Below are 22,241 nucleotides of genomic sequence, written 5' to 3'. Positions count from 1 at the left end.
TGCGGTCTCCTTACTTGAACAATTTACAGCTAAAGGAACTAGTGGCAGTGATCAAAGTATACTGATGTGGAATTTACTTAAAGTATCAGGGGTAAAGGGAAGGGTTTTTCTTTCATAAAGAAAAACCCTTCTACAGTTGTCTTAGCCAGTTTTTAAATTCTATACATGGGACAAACTGATGATGTTACCAAGATATAAGGCAATGGTCTGGCCACACCTTGAGTACTGTATACAGGTCTGGAGGCCTCATTTTAGGATGTAGAGATGCTAGAACGAGTACAGAGAAGGGCAACAAGATTGGTGAGGGGAACAAAAGGGTCCTCTTACCAAGAAAGGCTTAAGTTCTGCAAACTGCAGCATCTGGAGACTAGGCATCTGCGAGGTGTATAATGAGGTCTTATTGAGGTATATAATGCTTTTAATGGGTTGAGCAGGCTCAATGCTGATGGGATTCTTCCTCTTGCTCAGATTACAAATCTGAGTGGACATAAATTCAAATTGAGGAAAGAAAGTTGTAGAATAGATGTGCGGAAATTTTCCTTTAGCCAGCAGGTAGTTGATTGCTGGAACAAACTTCCATCTGTTGTGGAAGTTGATAGTTGAAATAAATTCAAGGAAGAACTTGACAAACTTTTAGGGAAAATGGATGTGTGAAATGGGATTCTTTTTTTTTTTCCTTTTTTTCTGATGCTGTAAAGCTTATATCTTGTGTCATATGCCTCTACTAATGCTAATGCTAAATCATCTATCTGAACGAGAGATTCAGTCATCAATCACCTTTTACTTGAGTTATTGATTGGGGCCACAGCTACCTAACTGCCATTGTGATGAAATTTGCAGCTGATATATTATAGCTTCAATTATAGCAAATGACCAAAAGGCACTAGAAAAAGTTGAGACCTTCAAGATTTTTCTCAATATCGTGGATAATTTCTGATTTTTATTTGATTATTAGCAAGTTTGTTAGCAAGAAACTTATTTGAAGAATAAGAAACCACTTGTTTATTAGCAAGAAACTTAAGTCTACTATTTTACAATGTGAGTAGTGAATGTTGTTTTTGTTATTTGGTTTTTAGGAGCATTAGCAACTAAGGCCATATTGCTTCGGGGATATGCGGTGGTCATTCCCTGACCTTTCCGCATCCTCCGCATTTGGTGTCTCACGACTCGAACCCTGGTCTAATCAAGAAGCATGTGCTACGCACTGCTACTCCTGCCCACCTGGCTACGGAGGTGCCACGAGTAGTGAATAACTGGAAGACTATTCTTCATATAGTCTGTACAGTTTTCAGAACTGAGATTCATTTTTTTGATGTTGATTATTTTTTAAGCGTTCATATTTCTTATAAACACTAATTATTTTTTAAAAATATTCTATCACAATAATCAATAATTTTTCTGTGACTTTAACTAGACATTAAACAACAATCTCATAGAAAACACTGATGGCTGAGTGGCTTGCACACACCAAAGAATAATCTGATCATGGATGTGCAAGACAATTTGCTTAATAAATATTTAAAAATAAGCAGACCACTTTACAACAGTATGGGAGTTCTATACATGAACACTGCTAAAAGTAAACTGCATGTATACAATAAAATAATGAAAAGCTCTGAAATCTACCACATATAAATAAAAAATATATAAACTGCTTGTGCAATACATCTGGTGATCAAAATTTCTGGACATTTTATTTTTGACTGAAATAGATTTTACTGCTTTTTATTTTATCAATTTTTACTTGTATAGCAAATTTAAGAAAAAAATTCATAGAAAATAAAAAATCATTTCAGAAATTATTCCAGACCTTTAATGCTCTTTTAGTCAGTCTACTGCCTGTGACATCATTTAATGAAGTTAAATTTATATAATTAGTAGTTAAAGGATGTACTTAAGAATAGAAACTGACATGAAATGAAATGAATCCATATAAAAAAAAATTTAAAACAATGTAGATCAAATTAATCTTTGATAAAATATTTGTATTAGGAGTAACTGAGTGAAAAACACAATTACACTTCAAATATTTAATCTAGCAAGAGATCAAAATCAAAAGATCAAATATTTAATCTATATGACTAGAAATAAATTTATTAAAATGAGGACTTCCTATTTTATTTGTGTGCCTGCAAACAGACATTTGAACAAACTTTGGATATCAACAAGCTGTCCTAAAATACACTACTTTTAAACAAAACTGTCATTAAAAGATTATCAGTCTAACATATGGGACACTGTTATGGCAACCTATTTCAAGACATTCTAGTCTCTCTACAGATTGTAGGCATGTCTGAAATAGCTACAATCTGATAGCATTTGAGTAACAAAGCCCTTCTATGTGATTGCTCTGCATTATAATGAAGTTAAATTTCAAATATTTAATACTGCACAAGTTATATTATGGCCTTAGTAAATAAATTTTACAGACAATAGAATAACAATTCATTTGCTACTTGTTTAAAAGTAGAGTATTTCAAAGTGACCCATAAATATATAAAGTTAATTTATTGTGAGTACTAAAACCACAGCAATTTATGACAGTCAAAAGTCTGCTATCCACCAAGCATACAGAGAAACAAGTTAGTTTAAAGTTTAAGAAAAATATTATATTTTAAATTCAGCATATCTACCTTCAATAAATTTATTAAAGATTGATAAACAAATTGTTTCAAATTAATAAATAAAAAAAATAAAAAAAACAGCTAAACGACAGTAAATTCGCTTACGTTGATTTGTTTTCCCCTGTCCATACTGGTAAATAACCAGAAACAATTTGAATTAGGTGGATAGGTATTTGGATATCCTGGAGATGTTATAATTATATCTTCAATGTCTGAAAATTTACCACCACAATCTGGAAAAAAAAAAGAAAAAAGAAAGAAATACCTTGAGTGTAGTTGATAAAGTACAATTTCAGTAAAGTCATTATAACACTCCTATTTAATGTTATTTTTTTTTGGTTCCATGGTGAATTCTATGAAGTTCTGTCGTGCAATTTTAATGGCTACAGCACTCCTGTTTAAAATGCCTTCCAGCTTACATTTACTTTTTAAGGTACCAACCAAAAAGAAAGAAAATTGGATATAACTTCTTCTCTTTTGACTTTTGATTTTGGGAAAGGGATGATACAGAGTAAATTCTAAGAATCATTTATGGTGCAGTTTGCTTTTTTCAGAGAAATTATTTACAGCACAGGTGACATTTGTTTATTTCATATTTAACTCAAAGCACTGCAAGTAGAAAGACCATGGTTTAAAGCTCAGTGTCTAGGCATTTATTGTGGCATTTATGCGCCATCTCAGATTTTTTTTTTTTTTTTTTAAGTTCAACATGCTATTAATTTCAATTAAAAGAGATTATTATTTATTATATAAATAATACTACATTTATCATGTTTATAATACTCAAGGTATGTTTAATTTAATTTAATAAAAAATAGTAATAGTATTTGCAAGGAAGATGCACACTTCTGTGGCGCTAGCAAAAAAAAAAAAAAAAACCCTAAGTAGATAAGAAAATTCAAATTATATGCTTTCCTCCTCACACCGGTACCTTTGAATTCAGCTGACCTTTGAATACATTCAATCTGTCAACTACTTGCAAGGTCAACTTGTTCCAACAATCAATGGCTTGCTGGCTAAAAGAAAACTTGCAACAATCAAATCTAAACTTCAACCCTTGTAATTTGAATTCACATCCATCTAGTTCTGGAATTCTTTAAAAAAGTGAGAATTCCACCTTTGTTCATTTTATAATCCTTTTCAGAGCCAAGCTCTGTAGCCAATTTAATCAGAATCTTTTGGTCCTTCTACCAATATCGCCATCTGAGTTAGCATTAGTAGGGCATATGATGCAAGAGAGAAATATAGAATTATCTTATATAGAATTAGCCACAAAAAAAAAAAAAAAAAAAAAAACACACCCATTTTCACCTATCCATTCACACCAAATGTTTGTCTAGTCCTGCCTTGAACTTATTTAAGTTACTGACCTCTACTACAACAGATGGCCGACCGGGCTAGCCGAGTGGGTAAAGTACCTGCCCGGCAACCCAAAGGTCGCGGGTTCGATTCCCGCCTCGGGCTTGGATCAAAGTACTGCAAAAACCTTGGGAGGTGCAATATGGCCACAGAAGCCGATGCGCCAACAACTACCAAATCAAAAAAAAAAAAAAAAAAAAAACTACAACAGATGGAAGTTTGTTCCAACTATCAATCGCCCACTGGCTAAAAGTGAATTTCCACACATCTATTCTACAACTTTCTTTAATTCTTTCCTCAATTTGAATTTATGCCCTCTCTAAAGGAAGAATCCCATTAGTATTGAGCTTGCTCAATCCATTCCAGGCCTTATACACCTCAATTAGACCACCTTGGAGGTGCCTAGTCTCCAGAAGCTGCAATATGCAGAACTTAAGCCTTTCTTGGTAACACCAACCCTATGTTCTACTCACCAATCCCACTGCCATTCTCTGTGCGCGTTCCAGCAGCTCTACGTCTTTCCTAAAATGAGGCCTCCAGACCTGTATATACAGTACTCAAGGTGTGGCCTGACAATTGCCTTATACAAGGGGACAATCACCCCTTTATCCCTGCTAGCAAAATTCCTGGATATCATTGACAAGACAACATGAACTACCCTTGCAGCATTTTTGCAGTGCTCAGAAAATTTCATATCTGACTGCACAATTACCCCAGGTCCTTTTCATTCTCCACTACCCTAAAGCGTAGTAAAACCCAGTGATATGTTACTCTGGGGTTACTGCTACCCATATGCAGTACTTTACATTTGTCAATGTTAAACTTCATTTTCCACCTCTTAGCCCATCTGCTCAACTTTTCCAGATCCTGCTGCAGTAGCATACTATCATTACTGTCATCAATAACCCTGCCATCCTTCGTACTGTCTGCAAACTTAGACATTAACCCCAATATACCTTCATCAATATCATTGATAAATACCAAAAACAACAATGGGTTCAACACCAAAACCTAGGGGAATCCACTAATAACATTAGTCCATGAAGAGCAGTGTACACTGATAACCACTCTCTTTCTTCTCCCACTGAACCATCCTTTTATCCATTGTAGCAATTTGTCCTTAATGCCATACTGCTCCAATTTGTACAGTAGTCTTCCATGTGCCACAGTATCAAAGCTTTCCTAAAATCCAAGTATATAATATCAAAATTATTCTTTGCATCCAATTCCTTTGTGATCACTCCTTTGTTAAGACTTCCTCTTTAACAAACTCATGCTGTGCCTGAACTATAACTGCAGTCTTGTCTAGATGAATACTGCATCGCTTCCTTAACCAGTGACTCTTTTATTTTACTGGGTACACAAGTTAAATTAACAGGTCTGTAATTACCAGTGTCATTCTTTGATCCTCTTTGTGAATTGGGGACACATTTGCACATCTCCAGTCCATGAGGACCTCCGTTGAGGTCCTCATGGACTGGAGAACCATGAGGACCTCAAAGAAGGAAGCATTAATAATTATGGCTAAGAGTTTGCTTAATTTCTTTGCTGCCTCTTTTAATATAATTGGATAGATAAGGCGCCTTCCTTATGCATAACTTAAACAATTTCAACATTTTGCTCTCAGTTATTACAAAATCACTCAGCTCCATGTTAGAGTTTGATAAACTTCTGGAATTGCCGGGGGCTCACATCTGGTGAGTATGGACTTGGCACACCCAGTGTCCTGAGCTGGATATCATCATTCTTCTCTTTCTTGATGATTCCTTTTATTTTTTCTCTCTCTCTCTCTCTCTCTCTCTCAGGGTAACTCGGGGAATTTTTTTTTTGCAGGTTCAGTTAGTAAGCTTCAGGCTTCCTTGAGCCATATGGCTAATAATAATAATAATAATAATTCCCCCTCCTTGAATAATTCCTCATATATGAACTCAGATGCAAAATACTCATTCAGTTTATCAGCTACCTGAGCAGGATCATCAATCTGATTCATCCCCTTCCTTCTAGAGTTTACATAACTAAAGAACTCATTGCTGTTTTTCTTTGCATCCTTTGCCAAAGATTTCTTGAAATCTGCCTTTGCCAGCCTAACCTCCTTTGTGACTTGATTACAGACTAGCTTATATCTGCCATAGGCTTCTGTGTTACCTGATAAGTTATATGCATCCCATGCATTGTTCTTCTCTGCTAAGCACCATTAATCCATCTGATATCCATTTAGGCCTAAAACTTGAACAGTATTTCTTAGTTGGTATGAAAAGCCTAGTGCTCTCCAAGATTCGGTCCCTGAAGGCTTCCCATTTAGAATTCACCACTGGTAACATCATCATCAGTTGATCCCACTGTATAGGATTTAAAAACTCTCAGAGACCACTGTAGTCACCTTTAAGAAAGCAAAAATCCTTCCCCTTACCTCTTATGGTAGTTACATCATTATGTAAATCCCACATCAGTACACTGTGATCACTGCCACCTAGTGGTTCCTTTATCTGCAGATTCTTAAAGGAAGAAGAATCACTACTGATAATCATATCAAAAGCATTAGTCCCTCTAGTTTGCCTCTCAAACATGTTGCTGTAGAAAACAGCCATCCAATAAATCCACAAAAGTCTTGCTAGTGTGCGAGTGACCAACCACAAGTTCCCCGACTTTGGACTCTTCAAAAAGCTCAATGTCTTTTTTCAAATGAAATCTCCATAAATAAACATAGTATAATGCATATTCCAAATGTGGCCTTACAATTACAATCCCACAATATACAATGAGATTATGACCTCTCTATCTCTACAGGATCACGTTAATTAAATCATCAATAGGACACTATAGGCTTTTCTGGCTGCCTGTTTACACTTGTTCAGAAAATTTCATATCTGCACATATTGTAACTCCCTGTCCTGGCATTTCAGATCCCTATCCTTAGACCTTGCATTTCAGCATTAAAACTTAGCTGCCACTTCTCTGACCATCTCTGAAGTCATTTGTAATTCATCCCCTTCCTTCTAGAGTTTACATAAGTAAAGAACTCTTTGCTGTTTTTCTTTCAAGTCATCCTGAAGGAGCAGTGCTTGGTGCTGATCATTAATGACACTCAATGTTTACGTCATCTGCAAATTTTGACACCATGCCTTCTATCCCTTCATCAATGTCATTCATGAAATTGAGAAACAAGAGTAGTCCAAGAACTGATCCTCAAGAGACCCCACTGCTGATGTTACACAAATCTGAAGATTATCTATTAATCACAACCCTCTACCTTGTGCTCTGCAGCTACCCAGCAATCCATCTTGGCAATCAAATTGGTTGATTGCCAAGATGGATTGCTGGATGGCTGGATAGATGGATTGCCAGCATCAGTTAAACTCTTTTTAATAGCATATCAGAAAAAAATGAAGGTGCCAAAAAAAAAAAAAAAAAAAGGGCGATCACAGTGCATTAAGTGCCCTGGTTTTCAATTTACATATAAACCACTGTTTCATAAATAAAACTGCAAAGAATTAAAAACAAAAATAAAACAAAACCCAAAAATCATAATAAGATTCAGTATTAATGTAAATCAATCACATAAATGATTCTGTATACTGGCTATAGGAATCTTAAAATAGGTGATATTTATATAAATTAGCAAAACAGAAATACTAAGGTGAACTACAGCCGCCATCAACAATCAGAAGATGGATGGTGATGTCTGTCAGAAGGCAACTAATTATATTAATTTAACCAAATAACAGCTACAAAATAAATAAAATCTTCATGCTATACTGGTATTGCTATCCTTTACATAGAAAGAGTCCAAAATATCATAACAATAGGACGTTCAAATGACCATAGATCTGGATCAATGTTCAGCAAGTTCAGTCACATGGAAAATGTCTACTCAACCCATGTAATAAACACTGAAATTTTCAGCAAGAAAGGGAATCTATGGAGGTGTGTTCCTGACAACCTCCATCACACTGGGTTCTAAAAGTTTAGGTGATCATGTTTCGATGAACTCAGTTGTAGGAATGCATTCTTTTTCAACACATGAGCTTTGTGGATTGTGGACATATAACAACTATGGAGAAAAGCAGCGTTAGATGCAGTATAGGAAGGAAAACCACCTGTTGGTCCAGTGCTATATATTGCTGCAGTATTCTGCACATCCACATGCTAGTCAAAGAATTTTCAGCTGCAACATATAAGTTTTTGAAAAATTCTGTAATTTTATTGACCTAATTGTCCTATAAAATTGTATTTTATAAGTAGTTTATAAGTCCTAGTCAGGCTTGTTAGTTTATTTTTAATTTAGCTAGAGATTTTGTATGTTGCTACTTAATATAAGTAGAACCTTTGCATCGTATCCATCCACCATCATAATAGTATTACAGACTGATTGTTAGGGACATTTTAATTTTCAAATTGTGATAATTAGGTAGCTCTAAAGTTCGAATCACTGTTTGTTGGATATTTTTTTATAAATTATAATTAACTTATAACTTTCAAGCATAACAGTATAGGCTTGATACTGTTACATTTTATTTAGAATTAAGAGCATAATTATTATTTGATTACTTTGATTGATACTTTTCATTTATAGCTGCTTAAGGAACCACATTTGACAACTGCAGGCATTTTTCTGTATTGATAAGAAAATTCAAATTTTAATTATATGTAATTAATAACGTAAAGTTCATAGTATAACTGGTGTATAGTGTTATTACTGCATTAGGTATATTAGTTTAGTGTAGTATTTTTAATTATAGTGAATTTCAATGAAAATCATTCCTCAGGCAGACGAATGTAGCAGTAGCAAAGAGCCTTGAGGTAGTGGAAGTGACATAGTTTTGGGGTTTGATTTTGATTTGAGTATTCTTGGCACAAGAGCTACTGTGGCTAAAATGCACATGGAATGTTTTATACACAATTCTGTTTGTGTTTATATTTCATTGGGAATGATTTCCAAGGGTCACAGAGTGATTATAACTTACTGCAGAGATATTTTTATAGGTTTTATGTAGTAATGCTGTTTGTGTTCATATTTTATTGGGAATGATTTCTAAGGGTCACAGAGTGTCTACAACTTACTGCAGAGATATTTGATTTCATATTTGATTATAAAAGTTTATTTCCTTGAGGAAGTGAAAAACATCTGCTATATTTTTCCTCTCTTCCAATATGGTAATTAGTACATGTTCTACTGTTTGTTGTGTGTGGCAGGTGGGACGTAGAGGAGGATGAACTCCTCGCAAGATATGACAGTGGCTGAAATAAGTGGGTCCTATTCTTAACCTTGCAAGTATCATTTCATCATGTCTATTTTGTTGTATGCTGGATCTCCAATGTTGGAGTAAACTCTGAATTTGGTGCAATTTGTTATATCTTAGAACTTGCCATTGTTGCTGCCAGTGATGTAGTAGTAGTAGTGGCATGTGATGCAAGAAAGCAAGTGCATGAGCTTAAGCAGCATCAGCCAAAAAAAAAATCACAGCATTCCCTCCAAATGCCTGTCCAGTTCCTCCTTAAATTTCTTTAACCTATCAACTTCCACAACAACAGATGGAAGTTTGTTCCAGCAATTAAACACCAACTGGCTAAAGGCAAATTTCTGCACATCTATTCTACATCGGTCTTTTCTTAATTTTAATTTATGCTCCCTTAGGTTCGTAATCTAAACAAATGGAAGGATCCTATCAGAATTCAGCGTGTTCATCCTATGCAAGGCCTCATACACCTCAAAAGATCACCATGCAGGTGCCTAGTCTTCAGCCACTGCAATTTGCAGAACTTAAGCCTCTCTTGGTAAGAGGATCCTTTCATTACTCTCACCAATCTTGTTGCCTTTCTCTGTACACTTTTTTTTTTTTTTTGGTAGTTGTTGGCGCATCGGCTTCTGTGGCCATAGTGCACCTCCCAAGGTTTTTTTGCAGTACTTTGATCCAAGCCCAAGGCAGGATTCGAACCCGCGACCTTTGGGTTGCCAGGCAGGCACTTTACCCACCCGGCTAGCCCGGTCGGCTTCTCTGTACACGCTCAAGCTACATCCTTCCTAAAATGAGACCTCCAGTACTGTACGCAGTACTCAAGGTGTGGTCTGACCATTGCCTTATACAGAGGGACAATCACCTCCTTTTCCCTGCTGGAAAAATTCCTATATATCATTGACAAAACCCCATGACCTGTCCTGGCAGCCTGTCTGCATTGCTCAGAAAACTTCATATCTGACTGCACAATTACACCCAGATTTTTTTCATTTTGTACCACCTTAAGTGTAGTACCACACAGTTGGTACGTTTCTCTGGGATTACTTCTACCCATATGGTAATTGCAGTACTTTGCATTTGTCAAGGTTAAACTTCAGTTGCCACTTCTTAGCCCATCTGCCCAAATTTTCTAGATCCTGTTGCAGTAGCACACTGCCATTACTGTCATTAACAACCCTGCCAACCCTTGTATCACCTTGTATGAAAATTAATGGAGGCACTGGTTAAAGAAGCACTGCAGGATCATCTAGACAAGACTTCAGTTATAGCTCAGACACAGCATGGTTTTGTTAAGGGGAAGTCTTGCCTGACCAATTTGATTGGATACTATGATGCAGTCACAAAAGAACTGGATGCAGGGAATAACTTTGATATTATATAATTGGATCTTAGAAAGGCTTTTGATACTGTTGCACATGGAAGACTGCTGCACAAATTGGAGCAGTGTAGCATTGGAGGCAAATTGCTGCTATGGATAAAGCCTCTCTTGGTTGAGGGGGAGAAGACAGAGAGTGGTGATCAATGGACACTGCTCATCGTGGACTAATGTTATTAGTGGAGTCCCTCAGGTTTCAGTATTGGGTCCATTATTGTTTTCTGTATTTATAAATGATATTGATGATGGTATATCAAGCTTAATATCCAAGTTTGCAGACGATACGAAGGTTGGCAGGGTTGTCAAGGCCACTACTGACACTATGCTACTGCAACAGGATCTGGAAAGGTTGAGCAGATGGGCTGAGAGGTGGCAAATGAAGTTTAACATTGACAAATGTAAAGTACTACATATGGGAAACAGCAACCCCAGAGCAACGTATCAACTCTGTATCACTGTATCAATGTCACTGTGGTACTACAGTGACAGTGATAGAGAATGAAAGGGACCTGGGGGTGGTTGTGCAGGCAGATATGAAGTTTTCTGAGCAGTGCAGACGGGCGGCAACAGTAGTTCATGGTGTATTGTCGATGATATATAGGAATTTTTCTAGCAGGGATAAGGAGGTGATTATTCCATTGTATAAGGCAATGGTCAGACCACACCTAGAGTACTGTATACAGGTCTGGAGGCCTCATTTCAAGAAGGATGTAGAGATGCTGGAACGAGTACAGAGAAGGGCAACAAGATTAGTGAATGGAACAAAGTGGTGCTCTTACGAAGAAAGGCTTAAGTTTTGCAAATTACAGTGTCTGGAAACTAGGCACCGGCGAGGTGATCTGATAGAGGTGTATAAAGGCTTGAATGGTTTGAGCATGCTCAATGCTGATGGGATTCTTCCTCTTGCTCAGAATAATCACCTGAGAGGGCATAAATTCAAATTGAGAAAAGACAGATGTAGGATAGACGTGAGAAAATTTGCCTTTAGCCAGCAGGTGGTTGGTTGGTGGAATAGACTTCCATCCCTTGTCGTGGAAGTTGATAGCCTAAATAAGTTTAAAGCTCAGCTGGACAGGTATTTCGAACGAACAGAGGGGTGAAGGTGAAGTGGTTATTTTTTATTTATTTATTTATGTTTTTTTTTTTTTTTTTGGCTGATGCTTCATAAGCTTGCTTTCTTGCATCAAATGCCTACTAATGCTAATGCTAATGCTAATCTGCAAACTTCGACACTAAGCCTGATATACCTTTGTATATTGTATTTTTTATATATTTTTCAATTTGTATATTTATCAATATCATTGATAAATATACAAAACAAAAGTGGACCCAACACAGAACCCTGTGGGACTACACTAATAACATTACTCCAGAAAGAGCAGCAACCATTGATTACCACCCTCTGTCTTCTCCCACTCAACCATCCTTTTTTCCATTGTAGCAATTTACCCTTAATACCATTCTGCTCCAATTTGTACAATAGCCTTCCATGTGCAACAGTGTCAAAAGCTTTCCTGAAATCAAAATATATGATATCAAAATTATTTTTTGCATCCAGTTCCTTTGTAACCATATCATAATATCCTATCAAATTTGTCAGACAAGACTTTCCTTTAACAAATCCATGCTGTGTCTGAATTATTGCTGCAGTCTTGTCTAGATGATCCTGCAATGCATCTTTAACCAGTGATTCCATTATTTTACCCAGAACGGAAGTTAAACTAACGGGTCTGTAGTTACTCATGTCACCCTTCGATCCCCCTTTGTGAATTGGAGATACATTTGCACATCTCCAGTCTGTGGGGACCTCTCCTGAGTCCAAGGATGCTCTCATAATTATGGCTAAGGGGTTGCTTTGCTGCCTCCTTTAATATAACTGGATAGATCCCATCCACCGCAGGTGCCTTTCTTATGTTTAACTTCAACAATTTCTCCTACACTTTGCTCTCGGTTATTACAAAATCATTAAGCACCCTGCTACAATTTGATAACCTTTTGCCATTTTCAAACCTTAATAACTCCTCACGTGTGAATGTACATGCAAAATACTCATTCATTTTGTTCGCTATCTGAGCAGGATCATCAACAGTCGAACCACTGATATCAAGTGGACCAATCAGATTCATCTCCTTCCTTTTAGAGTTTATATAAGTAAAGAAATCCTTGCTATTTTTCTTAGCATCCTTTGCCAAAGATTTCTCGTAATCTGCCTTCGCCTGCCTAACCTTCTTTGTGACCTGATTACAGACTAGCTTACATCTGCCATGGGCTTCTGAGTCGCTTGATAATTTATATGCATCCCATGCATTTTTCTTCTCTGTCACGAGTCTCATTAGTTCATTTGATAACCATTTAGGCCTAAACCTTGAATAATTTTTCTTCATAGGTATGAAACTTTTAGTATCTTCCACGATTAATTCCTTCAATGTTTCCCACTTAGAATTTACTGTTGGTAACATCGTCAGTTGATCCCACTGTACAGAATTGAAAAACTGTCTGAGACCACTGTACTCACCTTTACGGAAGAAAAAACCCTTTCCTTTACCCCTGATGGTAATTATATATTTAAGTAAATCCCAAATCAATACACTTTGATCACTGCCACCTAGTGGTTCCTTTATCAGCAAATTCTGGTTATCAGCAGTGATATCAGATCACTGCTGATAACCAGATCAAGAGTATTACCCTCTCTGGTTGCCTCTCGAACATGCTGCTGCAGAAAACAATCATCCAATAAATCCACAAAATCTTACTAGTGTGCAAGTGACCAACCCACAAGTTCCAGTCAATATCTGGGAAATTAAAATCCCCATTATAAGACATTCTGATTTACTAGCCCACTCTATTTCTCTGTACAATTGTTCATTGTACTCATTCGAGTCATTAGGCCTATAACACACTCCTACTCTTATTTTTGCTTTCACAGTGCTTATGTCACACCAAACTGACTCAACAATGCACTGTTCATCTATATCAAGCACATAGTGATGTACTAGGGGGAGCCATCTCAGGACACTAGGTCTTGCCGAGTCATTGACTGGGGCACCATAGTCTAACTTAGATCGAATAAGTAGGCGATATAAATGGAGTAGTACTGTTCTTCCCAGGATATGGCAGTTAGGACTTTTAAAATATTCATTTTCTTCACACAGTGGGCTCTTATGTGACTGATATGCTATAAAAATGTCAATTTTGTGTCAAAAACAAGTCCTAAGAAACGGACCCTTCTTTCAACCTGAGTTCTGGATCATGGTGGAGATTCCTTTTGCTGCAAAAATGTATACATGAGGTCTTTTGTACTGAAATTCTATATTCATTTCTTTCTGTCCATTTTATGACGTTGTTAACAGCTACTTGCAATTGTCTTTCTATTGTCCTCATATGCTGTGCTTGTAAGAAATGGAGAATTCATCAGTGTAGGACAGTTGTAAAGATGTTGTTTGGTATTTGTTCTATTATTGTACTGAAGTGGACTGAGAAAAGTGTGGCACTTAGCATAGATCCTCGAGGGGACCTGATATGTTTTAGAAGGGGTTTTGTTTATCCATTCTTCCTCATATGTTTTAGAAAGGATGTTGTTTATTCGAACTTGGAAAGGCCGATTTTTAAGGAAAATACCTAGTAGAGGGGTAAATGTCCTCTAAGGCCAAGTTGATGTAACCTTCTAAGTATACCATAGTGCCAGGTAGTATCACATGCTATCTCAATATCAAAATTAACCACAACTTGATGCTGTTTTCTGAGAAAAGCATTTTTTTACCTGATTTTCCAGTTATATAAGTACATCCAAGGTAGAACTATTTTTTCCAAAGCCATATTGTGCAGGGTTGAGAAGATCATTATTTTTTAGATACCACGTCTATTGTTGACCATTTTCTCGAAGATTTTGCCTAAACAGCTATTCAAAGCTATAGGATGATAGTTTTGTGGATCAGATGGGTCTTTTCCCTGTTTTGGGAATGCTAGTATTATTGCATGGTGCCATTTGTATGGAAAGAAATTTTTGAGGTATATCTTGTTGAATAGATCTAAGAGGGCTAATTGGGATTGTTCATTTAATTGTTGTATTGTTGCATAATATATTTCAACAGGGCCAACTGCACTGTGTTTCATCTGTAGCAAAATTTGCTTAATTCTAATACTGTGAGCGGCAAGTTGTATTGTTCACAGTGTTTGCTGGAAAAGTTTAGGTTTATTTTTTCTGCCTCATTCTTGTAATTTTTGAAGGCGGTTGAGTCCTTGATGTATTGGCAAAATTTTCACCATGCACATTGACAAGATCTAAGTTATTTGTGACCAACTGTCCTATCCAATTTAACAATGGGGGAGGGATTTATTTGAGAATTGTCTGTCATCTTTCTGATCGTTTTCCAGATAAGTGTAGCTGGTGTGGTACTTTTTTTTTTTTCTTTTTATTATGAAAACCCCAAACATGAGAGGTATTAGAACCTATGCTACTTAGTAAAATGCTTGGGTTGGAGGTTGAGAAGACGAAAGAAGATATTTGTTGACATTACACTTGAACTTCTGTAGACTGTAATTTTCAGGAAATACTTATGAAGGAAGGTTGTTCCAGAAAACGGCAGTTGAATGAATAAACGAGTAAGATGAAAAGTTGGTTATGTGAGTTTCAAGTTGAACAGTAAATGGATGTTGGCTGGTGGCAGCAAGTGTTCGGACTGTTTTGAAAGAGAGAGTGGGAATTATATAAGCCAATTCAGAAGAACGGTACCCATGGAAGTATCTGTAGAAAAGGCATGCAGCAGAAACAGTACATCTATGAGACAGCGAGTATAGAGACTCTGTTAGAGATGAATCATTAATTAACCTAACTGCCCTCTTCTGAATGGAATCTAGAAGCCTGAGAGAGGTTTTTGTGGGACCACCCCAGATGTGGGAACAATATTCCATGGTAGGGTGGATTGCGATTTGTACAGAGTGACAGCTGTTTGAAAGAAAATTAATGCCAAGAGCAAAAGAGAAAACCAAGTTTTTTAGATGCAGAGGAAGCAATATTTGTAATGTGCTTGTGCCAAGAGAGATTAGAAGTCAGGGTAATTCCCAAAAGAGATATATCATTTTGCCTAGAAATCGGAGTGTCACCGAAGATAAGCATAGGAGCAAAAGAATCCTTTTTGCGAGATATAAGATAAGACTGAGTTTTAGAAGGATTGAAATCAACTAAGTTGTCTTTGCCCCATTGGAGAATTATCTGGAGAGCAGCATTTAAGGAATTGGTAGCAGATATTTGAGAAGTTGAAGCTGATTGAGCAGGAAAGTAAAATGCAATGTGCTATCATCGGCAAAATTAGGGAAAGGATTTCCAGTCAATGGAAGAAGGTCATTAATATACAAGAGGAAAAGAGTGGGGGAAAGAACTGAACCTTGGGGGGAAACCGGCATTAGTGGAGATGTTAGAAGACAGAGAACCATCTACCATCACCATCAGTGAGGTTGAGGGTAGATGGCTACCATCATGATCAGAGAGAAACTTGGATAACCGATTGCAAAAAACAGTTGGCAAGAGACCAACCACTTCTGTCCAAACCAGATGGTTTTGTTGTCACTTTAGCCAAGGATAAAGCTGACCTGCTAGCATCCCATTTTTCTTCCAGCTCATGTATTAATGATCTTGGTAAAACACCTCCCACCATTCCTAACATGCTCCATTCAATGCCTCCTTCCGTCAAATGGATTTTGATGAATCTTGATGCTAAGAAAGCTCCAGTTCCCCGATGGTATATCTCCACTTGTTTTCAAAACCCATGCACCTGAACTTACTCCAGTTCTTTGCCGCCTTTTTTATTTTTTTGGTTATCCAGTTTTGTCTCTGTTCGCTCACTGAGGTTGATGGTAGATGGCTCTCTGTCTTTTAACTTCTCCACTAATGCCGTGTCCCCCAAGATTCAGATCTTTCCCTCACTCTTTTCCTCTATATTAATGACCTTCTTCCATTGACTGGAAATCCTATCCATAGTTTTGCCGATGATAGCACATTGCAATCCATTTTCCATTTTGAGTAACCTTGCCCTGCTCAATCAGCTTCAACTTCTCTAATATCTGATACCAATTCCTTAAATGCTGATCTCCAGTGGGGCAAAGACAACTTAGTTGATATCAATCTTCTAAAACTCAGTCTTGTCTTATATCTCACAAAAAGGATTCTTCTGCTCCTGTGCTTATCTTTGGTGACACTCCGATTTCTAGGCAAAATGATATATCTCTTTTGGGGATTACCTTAACTTCATTATCTCTCTTGGCACAAGCACATTACAAATATTTCTTCCTCTGCATCTAAAAAACTTGGCTTTCTCTTTCGCTCTCGGCAGTACTTTTCTTCCAAACAGCTATTCACTCTGTACAAATTGCAAATCCACCCTACCATGGAATATTGTTCCCACATCTGGGGTGGTGCCCCCAAAATGTCTCTCAGGCTTCTTGATTACGTTCAGAAGAGAGCAGTTAGGTTAATTAATGATTCATCTCTAACACTCTCTACACCGCTGTGTCACAGACATACTGTTTTTGCTGCATGCCTCTTCTACAGATATTTACATGGGCACTGTTCTTCTGAATTGGCTTCTATAATTCTCACTCTCTTTCAAAACAGTCCGAACACATGCTGCCACCAGCCAACATCCATTTACTGTCCAAGTTCAAACTCACCGAACAAACTTTTCATCTTTCTCATTTATTCATTCAACTACCATTTTCTGGAACAACCTTCCTTCATACGTACTTCCTGATTGCCTCTTCACCTGAAGAGACAATCAGGAAATACGTATAAATTCATTGCACTTGAACTTCTGTAGACATTAGTCTACAGAAGTTCAAGTCCAATGTCAACAAATATCTTCTTTCATCTTCTCAACCTCCAACCCAAGCACGATACTAAGTACTATAGGTTCTAATCCTTCTCATGTTTGGGGTTTACATAAAAAAAAAAAAAGCGTGGATCCTATCCCTAGACCAAATGGAGGGAGACCTATTGGAATGCAGTTGACCCTAGCAGTAAAAATCACCCACTGATTGATCCCAGTTAGGCCTGTCCGGGACTTCCCATCTTGTCCAAGAAGGCCAAAGTGGCGCATTAAGGATGGGCCCCGTCAACCAAAGGATCCCCGTTTCTGAATTTCATGAGTCGCAATGCACAGTCGTACATGCCGGATTCCAATTAAGGAACCCTGGAACCAAGGTATGGGCATTAGATATAATTATTAGTGATACTAATCTTGAAGGCCAGCAGCATCAGTGGGAGGTCCCCTTACTACGTATAGGCATCTACTTGGAAGGGGGAAAAAATGAGAGTTGGCATGTGTTATAGGAGTCATGGTTCTGATGAGTACGATGAACGACTGTAAAGAGAAATAAAGAGTGAGCTAGTAAATCAGAATGTCTTATAACAGCAAATTTAAACTTTCCAGATATGGACCAAAACTTGTGGATTGGTCACTCATACACTAGCAAACCTTTTATGGATTTATTGGATGGCTGCTTTCTACAACAACATGTTAGAGAGGAAACAAGAGGGAATGATGAAGCCGAGTGGTCAAGGGCGAGAGTGCAGTTGCATGTGATCTTTGAGCAGACCGGGGTTCAAGCCCATGACTGCTAAATATGATTAAAATTTGTATCGATGATTTATTATAAACTCCACTGACCCGGCTGTTGTGGTAGAGTATAAACAATAATACTTTTGATCTGAATATCAGGAGTGATTATTCATGCATTAAGAATTTTTAGATAAAAGAACCACTAAGTGGTGATGATCACAGTGTAAGGATGCAGGATTTACTTAAGATTTAACTACCTTAAAGGGTAAAGGAAGAGTTTTTGCTATTGTAAAGCTGACTACGGTAGTCTCAGACAGTTTTTAAATTCTATACAGTGGGACCAACTGATGGTGTTACCATCAGCCAATTCTAAATGGGAAGCTTTCAAGGAATTAATCACAGTTGCTGCTAGACTTTTCACACCAACTAAGAAATACAGTTCAAGTTTTAGGCTGAAATGGATGTCAGATGAACTAATGAGTCGTGGTAGAGAAGAAAAATGTATGGGATGCATATAAATTATCAGGCAATACAGAAGCCTATGGTAGACATAAACTAGGCTATAACCAAGTCACAAAGGAGGAGGAGGCAAGCAAAGGTAGAATACAAGAAATTTTTGGCAAAGGACAAAAAAGGAGTAAGGGAGTCATCAGTTCTTTACTTAAACACTAGAAGGAAGGGGATGAGAAAAATTAGTCTGCTTCATAGCAGTTGTTCGACTTTTAATGGTCCTGCTCAGGTTGGTGACAAACTGAATGAATATTTTGCATCTACGTTCACATATGGGGAATTCTCTGGGTAAGGAGGATGCCAGAAATTTATCAAACTTTAAAAGACAGCTAAATAATTTTGGAATAAGTTAAGAGGAAAGTGGAAAAAAAGTTATATATAAGAATGGCATCTGGGGTGGACAGAATCAATCGAATTATATTAAGGGAGGCAGATAAGTAAGTCATCGTTTTTTTTGTGAAAGGGTGACCTAGGCCATATTGCACTAATCAATGTTATGAATGTTACACATGCATAGTGACTGTTATGACATCAGTCAAAAACGGTGATATAATTTTATCTGTTTAATAAAGTGGAAAAATTGCAGCAAATTAGCATCATTACCTAAGAAAGAAAAATGACTATTGGCAGGCAGTGGTGTATAAAGTACACTCAACAAGAATATGTTTCATTGTAAGAAGAGAGTTGTACTGTGTGCATTGCGGAGGATCGTTACCTGTGACTGTGATGGGGAGTAGTCTACAGAGTGACTGCAAATAAACTCCCGAGAGGCGAAGTCCTCCCCACAACCAAGAAGCCACAAGGGGAGTACACCAAAATGTGGTTGGAATTCATCAATAATATCCTAGATGCCACGTTCCAGAAACACCTGGACCCAACCAAGCCAGAACAAACATCGCTCTACCTAAGAAATAGTACCTACACAACAATCGAAGAGGAGGAGCCCTTTATCAGGATCGAACTAGACATTGCAGCCACCAAACTAAGAGACAGGAAGTGAGCAGGCACAGACTTACTAGGGCTGGAAATTGTAAAAACGCAGTTGAGACTGTCCCAGAAAAAATACTAAATTTATTTAACCAGTGCCTAAAAGAAGGCTATTTCCCACACCTGGAAAACGGCAAAGCTTCGGCTCATCTTCAAAAATCGAACAAAGTGGCAGGACCTCCCGTGTCCTACAGACCCATAGCCTTACTGTCAGTACTGAGCAAGCTGATGGAACACCTACAAAATCGGATAGAAACCCACTACTCAAATGCAGGGCTTCAATCCCGAAATCAGTTCGGGTTCAGAAAAGGACACTCCACCGTAGACGCATTGGAAAATATTGTTAATGCTACAACCAACCAAAAGTACTTCCTCATCATCACAATAGATTTTGCTGGGGCGTTTAACACCATCTGGTGGTCAAGTGTCCTCGGCATCTGGGAGGCTAACCTGCCAGCAAATCTATACAAATGCATCAGTACATAATTCTCAGACAGGTCAGTCACAGTCACTACTTCATACTGCTCTGTATCACAGTTGATACACAGAGGATGACCACAGGGTTCTGTTCTAGGCCCTCTTCTTTGGAATGTTAAATCTCAACCTTGGAAACGTCACACCCAAACACAAACAGAGCAGTCACTATTCTGCCAGAGTAAGCTGACAACAACAAACTCATAATTTCTCCAACCAAGACATGTTCAGTCCTACTCAGGGGGACCCTAGATATTAGGAGGCCTCCCCAAATCAAAGTCCAGGGGGAACCGTCAAACTCGCAACAGAATTAAAATATCTGGGAGTCATGCTTGATAGGAATCTATCGACACCACATCTGACATAAATCAGGAATAAAACCAGAAACTATTCGGCACTCTTTACAAGGGTCACCAGTAAGGACTGGGGCTTGAGAAAAAGGACCCTCGCCCTCTTCTACCCGACAGTATTCCTTCCTGCCAGCCATTTCATATGCCTCCGGAGTCTGCTATCACAAAGCAACCACCATGGTCAACAGGGGAAAATAGAGATGATATAAAGATATACCCTGCTAACGATCTCCACAGCCTGCAGGACTGTCAGTACTCATGTGCTGCAGGTCCTTATGGGTACCTTCTCCCTAGACCTGGAGATCGTTTGTTGAAGAATCCTCCACCACCTCACCAAAGGAAAAACATCCATCTGTCCGAACTACACGACTGACTTAGCCAATGACCCTAAAATGGAAAAGAAGCAACTCACACTGCATCTCCAACAGACCTGGCAAACCCGCTGGGAAAACTCAGTCAAAGGTGAAATCACCCGGAAATTCGTGCTGACAAGTCAGAGAGTATATCCAAAATACTCCCACTGGCAATCTCCAGGACTCCTAGTCACATACCTGCTCACCGGTCATGGTGCATTCAGATACAAGCTATCAGGCTTCCAACTCAGTGACACTACTCTCTCTGCCACTGCGGCCAAACAGAAACATGGGAACACCTCATGTATCACTGCCACTTGCATTAAGATCTATGCTACCGGCTCATCACTGAAATTTGATCCAGGAACACCTCCACCTGGAAGATGATGACAGCTATAAAGTGCTAACAAAATTCGCTCAGGACCTCTTCAGCAGAAGACGGACCTTCACCCAACCGCAACCACCACAATGAAGAGAATGCAAGTACCCATCAAAGCTGCCCATAATCTTAAAAACAATTGGACACCACTAAGGACCACCAAAACAAATCAAACCTGCAGGGATCCGGCCTCATAGAAGAAGGACCAAAATAAAATCACAATAAATAAATAAAATCACAAATGCAGATCTAAACTGACTGGATTGAACAACCTCGAACAGGAACCATGAATGACTACAAAATAAATTGGATGTCTGGAAACCTCGAACAGGAACCATGAATGACTACAAAATAAATTGAACTTTTGGAAACCTTGGATGAGACAATGTCCCAGAAATTACATTCCACCGACTGAAGAAACTACACTAGCCTTATTGGCGATCTGAGCTGGCGCCTTTGCCTGGCCCACTTTTTCTTCCCTTTCCCTGGCTGGGTGTGGGGGTGGCGGACAGTCTTTCTGTCTCCTCCGTTCCTTGCCACCCACACTTTTCCTTCTGGTAGGGCATGGGCATGTGCCAACAAAACTTGGACTCACCCTCTCTATCGGCTCCAATCTTTTGTCTGTTCCCCCCCCAAGCCTTCAGTTTCCCACCCACTCTACCTGCACATAAGCAGAAGCCTCACACATCCAAATTTTCTCAAAATTCCTCACACATCCATCAGTTCCTAAGCATTTCCATCGGCTCAAAGTATTTAATTTGCACACAATGTAAAAAGACATAATTAAAATGGTTTCTTAAGCATCCGAGATATCTAATATCAAGTTATTCGTGGATAATCTTTTGCTATTTCGCATATAGGTAGTAGTTGGAGTCTGCTGACGAGGCTACTAGAGATGGTCGTGTTCAAAGCAGCTAAGTGGATTTTTCTTATTTATTGATTTGAAATTATTGTTTTTCTAAAACTTTTGATTTAAATTTAGTAGCATAACATTATTTTGTGATTTTCTGATTAATTTGGTGTATTTATTCTTTACTCGG

The 22,241-nt window shown here is 38.1% G+C and overlaps 1 protein-coding gene across 1 annotated transcript in view; it reads right to left on the bottom strand.

Annotated features, from left to right (window-relative positions):
- The window catches only part of LOC150088287 (cubilin-like), a 1,623,406-nt gene that overhangs the window by 527,527 nt on the left and 1,073,638 nt on the right, over window positions 1–22,241 (bottom strand). Inside the window, exon 32 of the mRNA XM_090370104.1 lies at window positions 2,730–2,857. Within this exon, the coding sequence (XP_090226230.1) occupies window positions 2,730–2,857 (128 nt within the window). The remainder of the gene's footprint in view (window positions 1–2,729; window positions 2,858–22,241) is intronic.

The sequence above is a fragment of the Mastigoproctus giganteus genome, chromosome 3, assembly GCF_048544385.1.
Source record: "Mastigoproctus giganteus isolate SK-2022 chromosome 3, ASM4854438v1, whole genome shotgun sequence".
Lineage (NCBI taxonomy): Eukaryota > Metazoa > Arthropoda > Arachnida > Uropygi > Thelyphonidae > Mastigoproctus > Mastigoproctus giganteus.
This window is presented reverse-complemented; position numbering and strand designations above follow the sequence as displayed.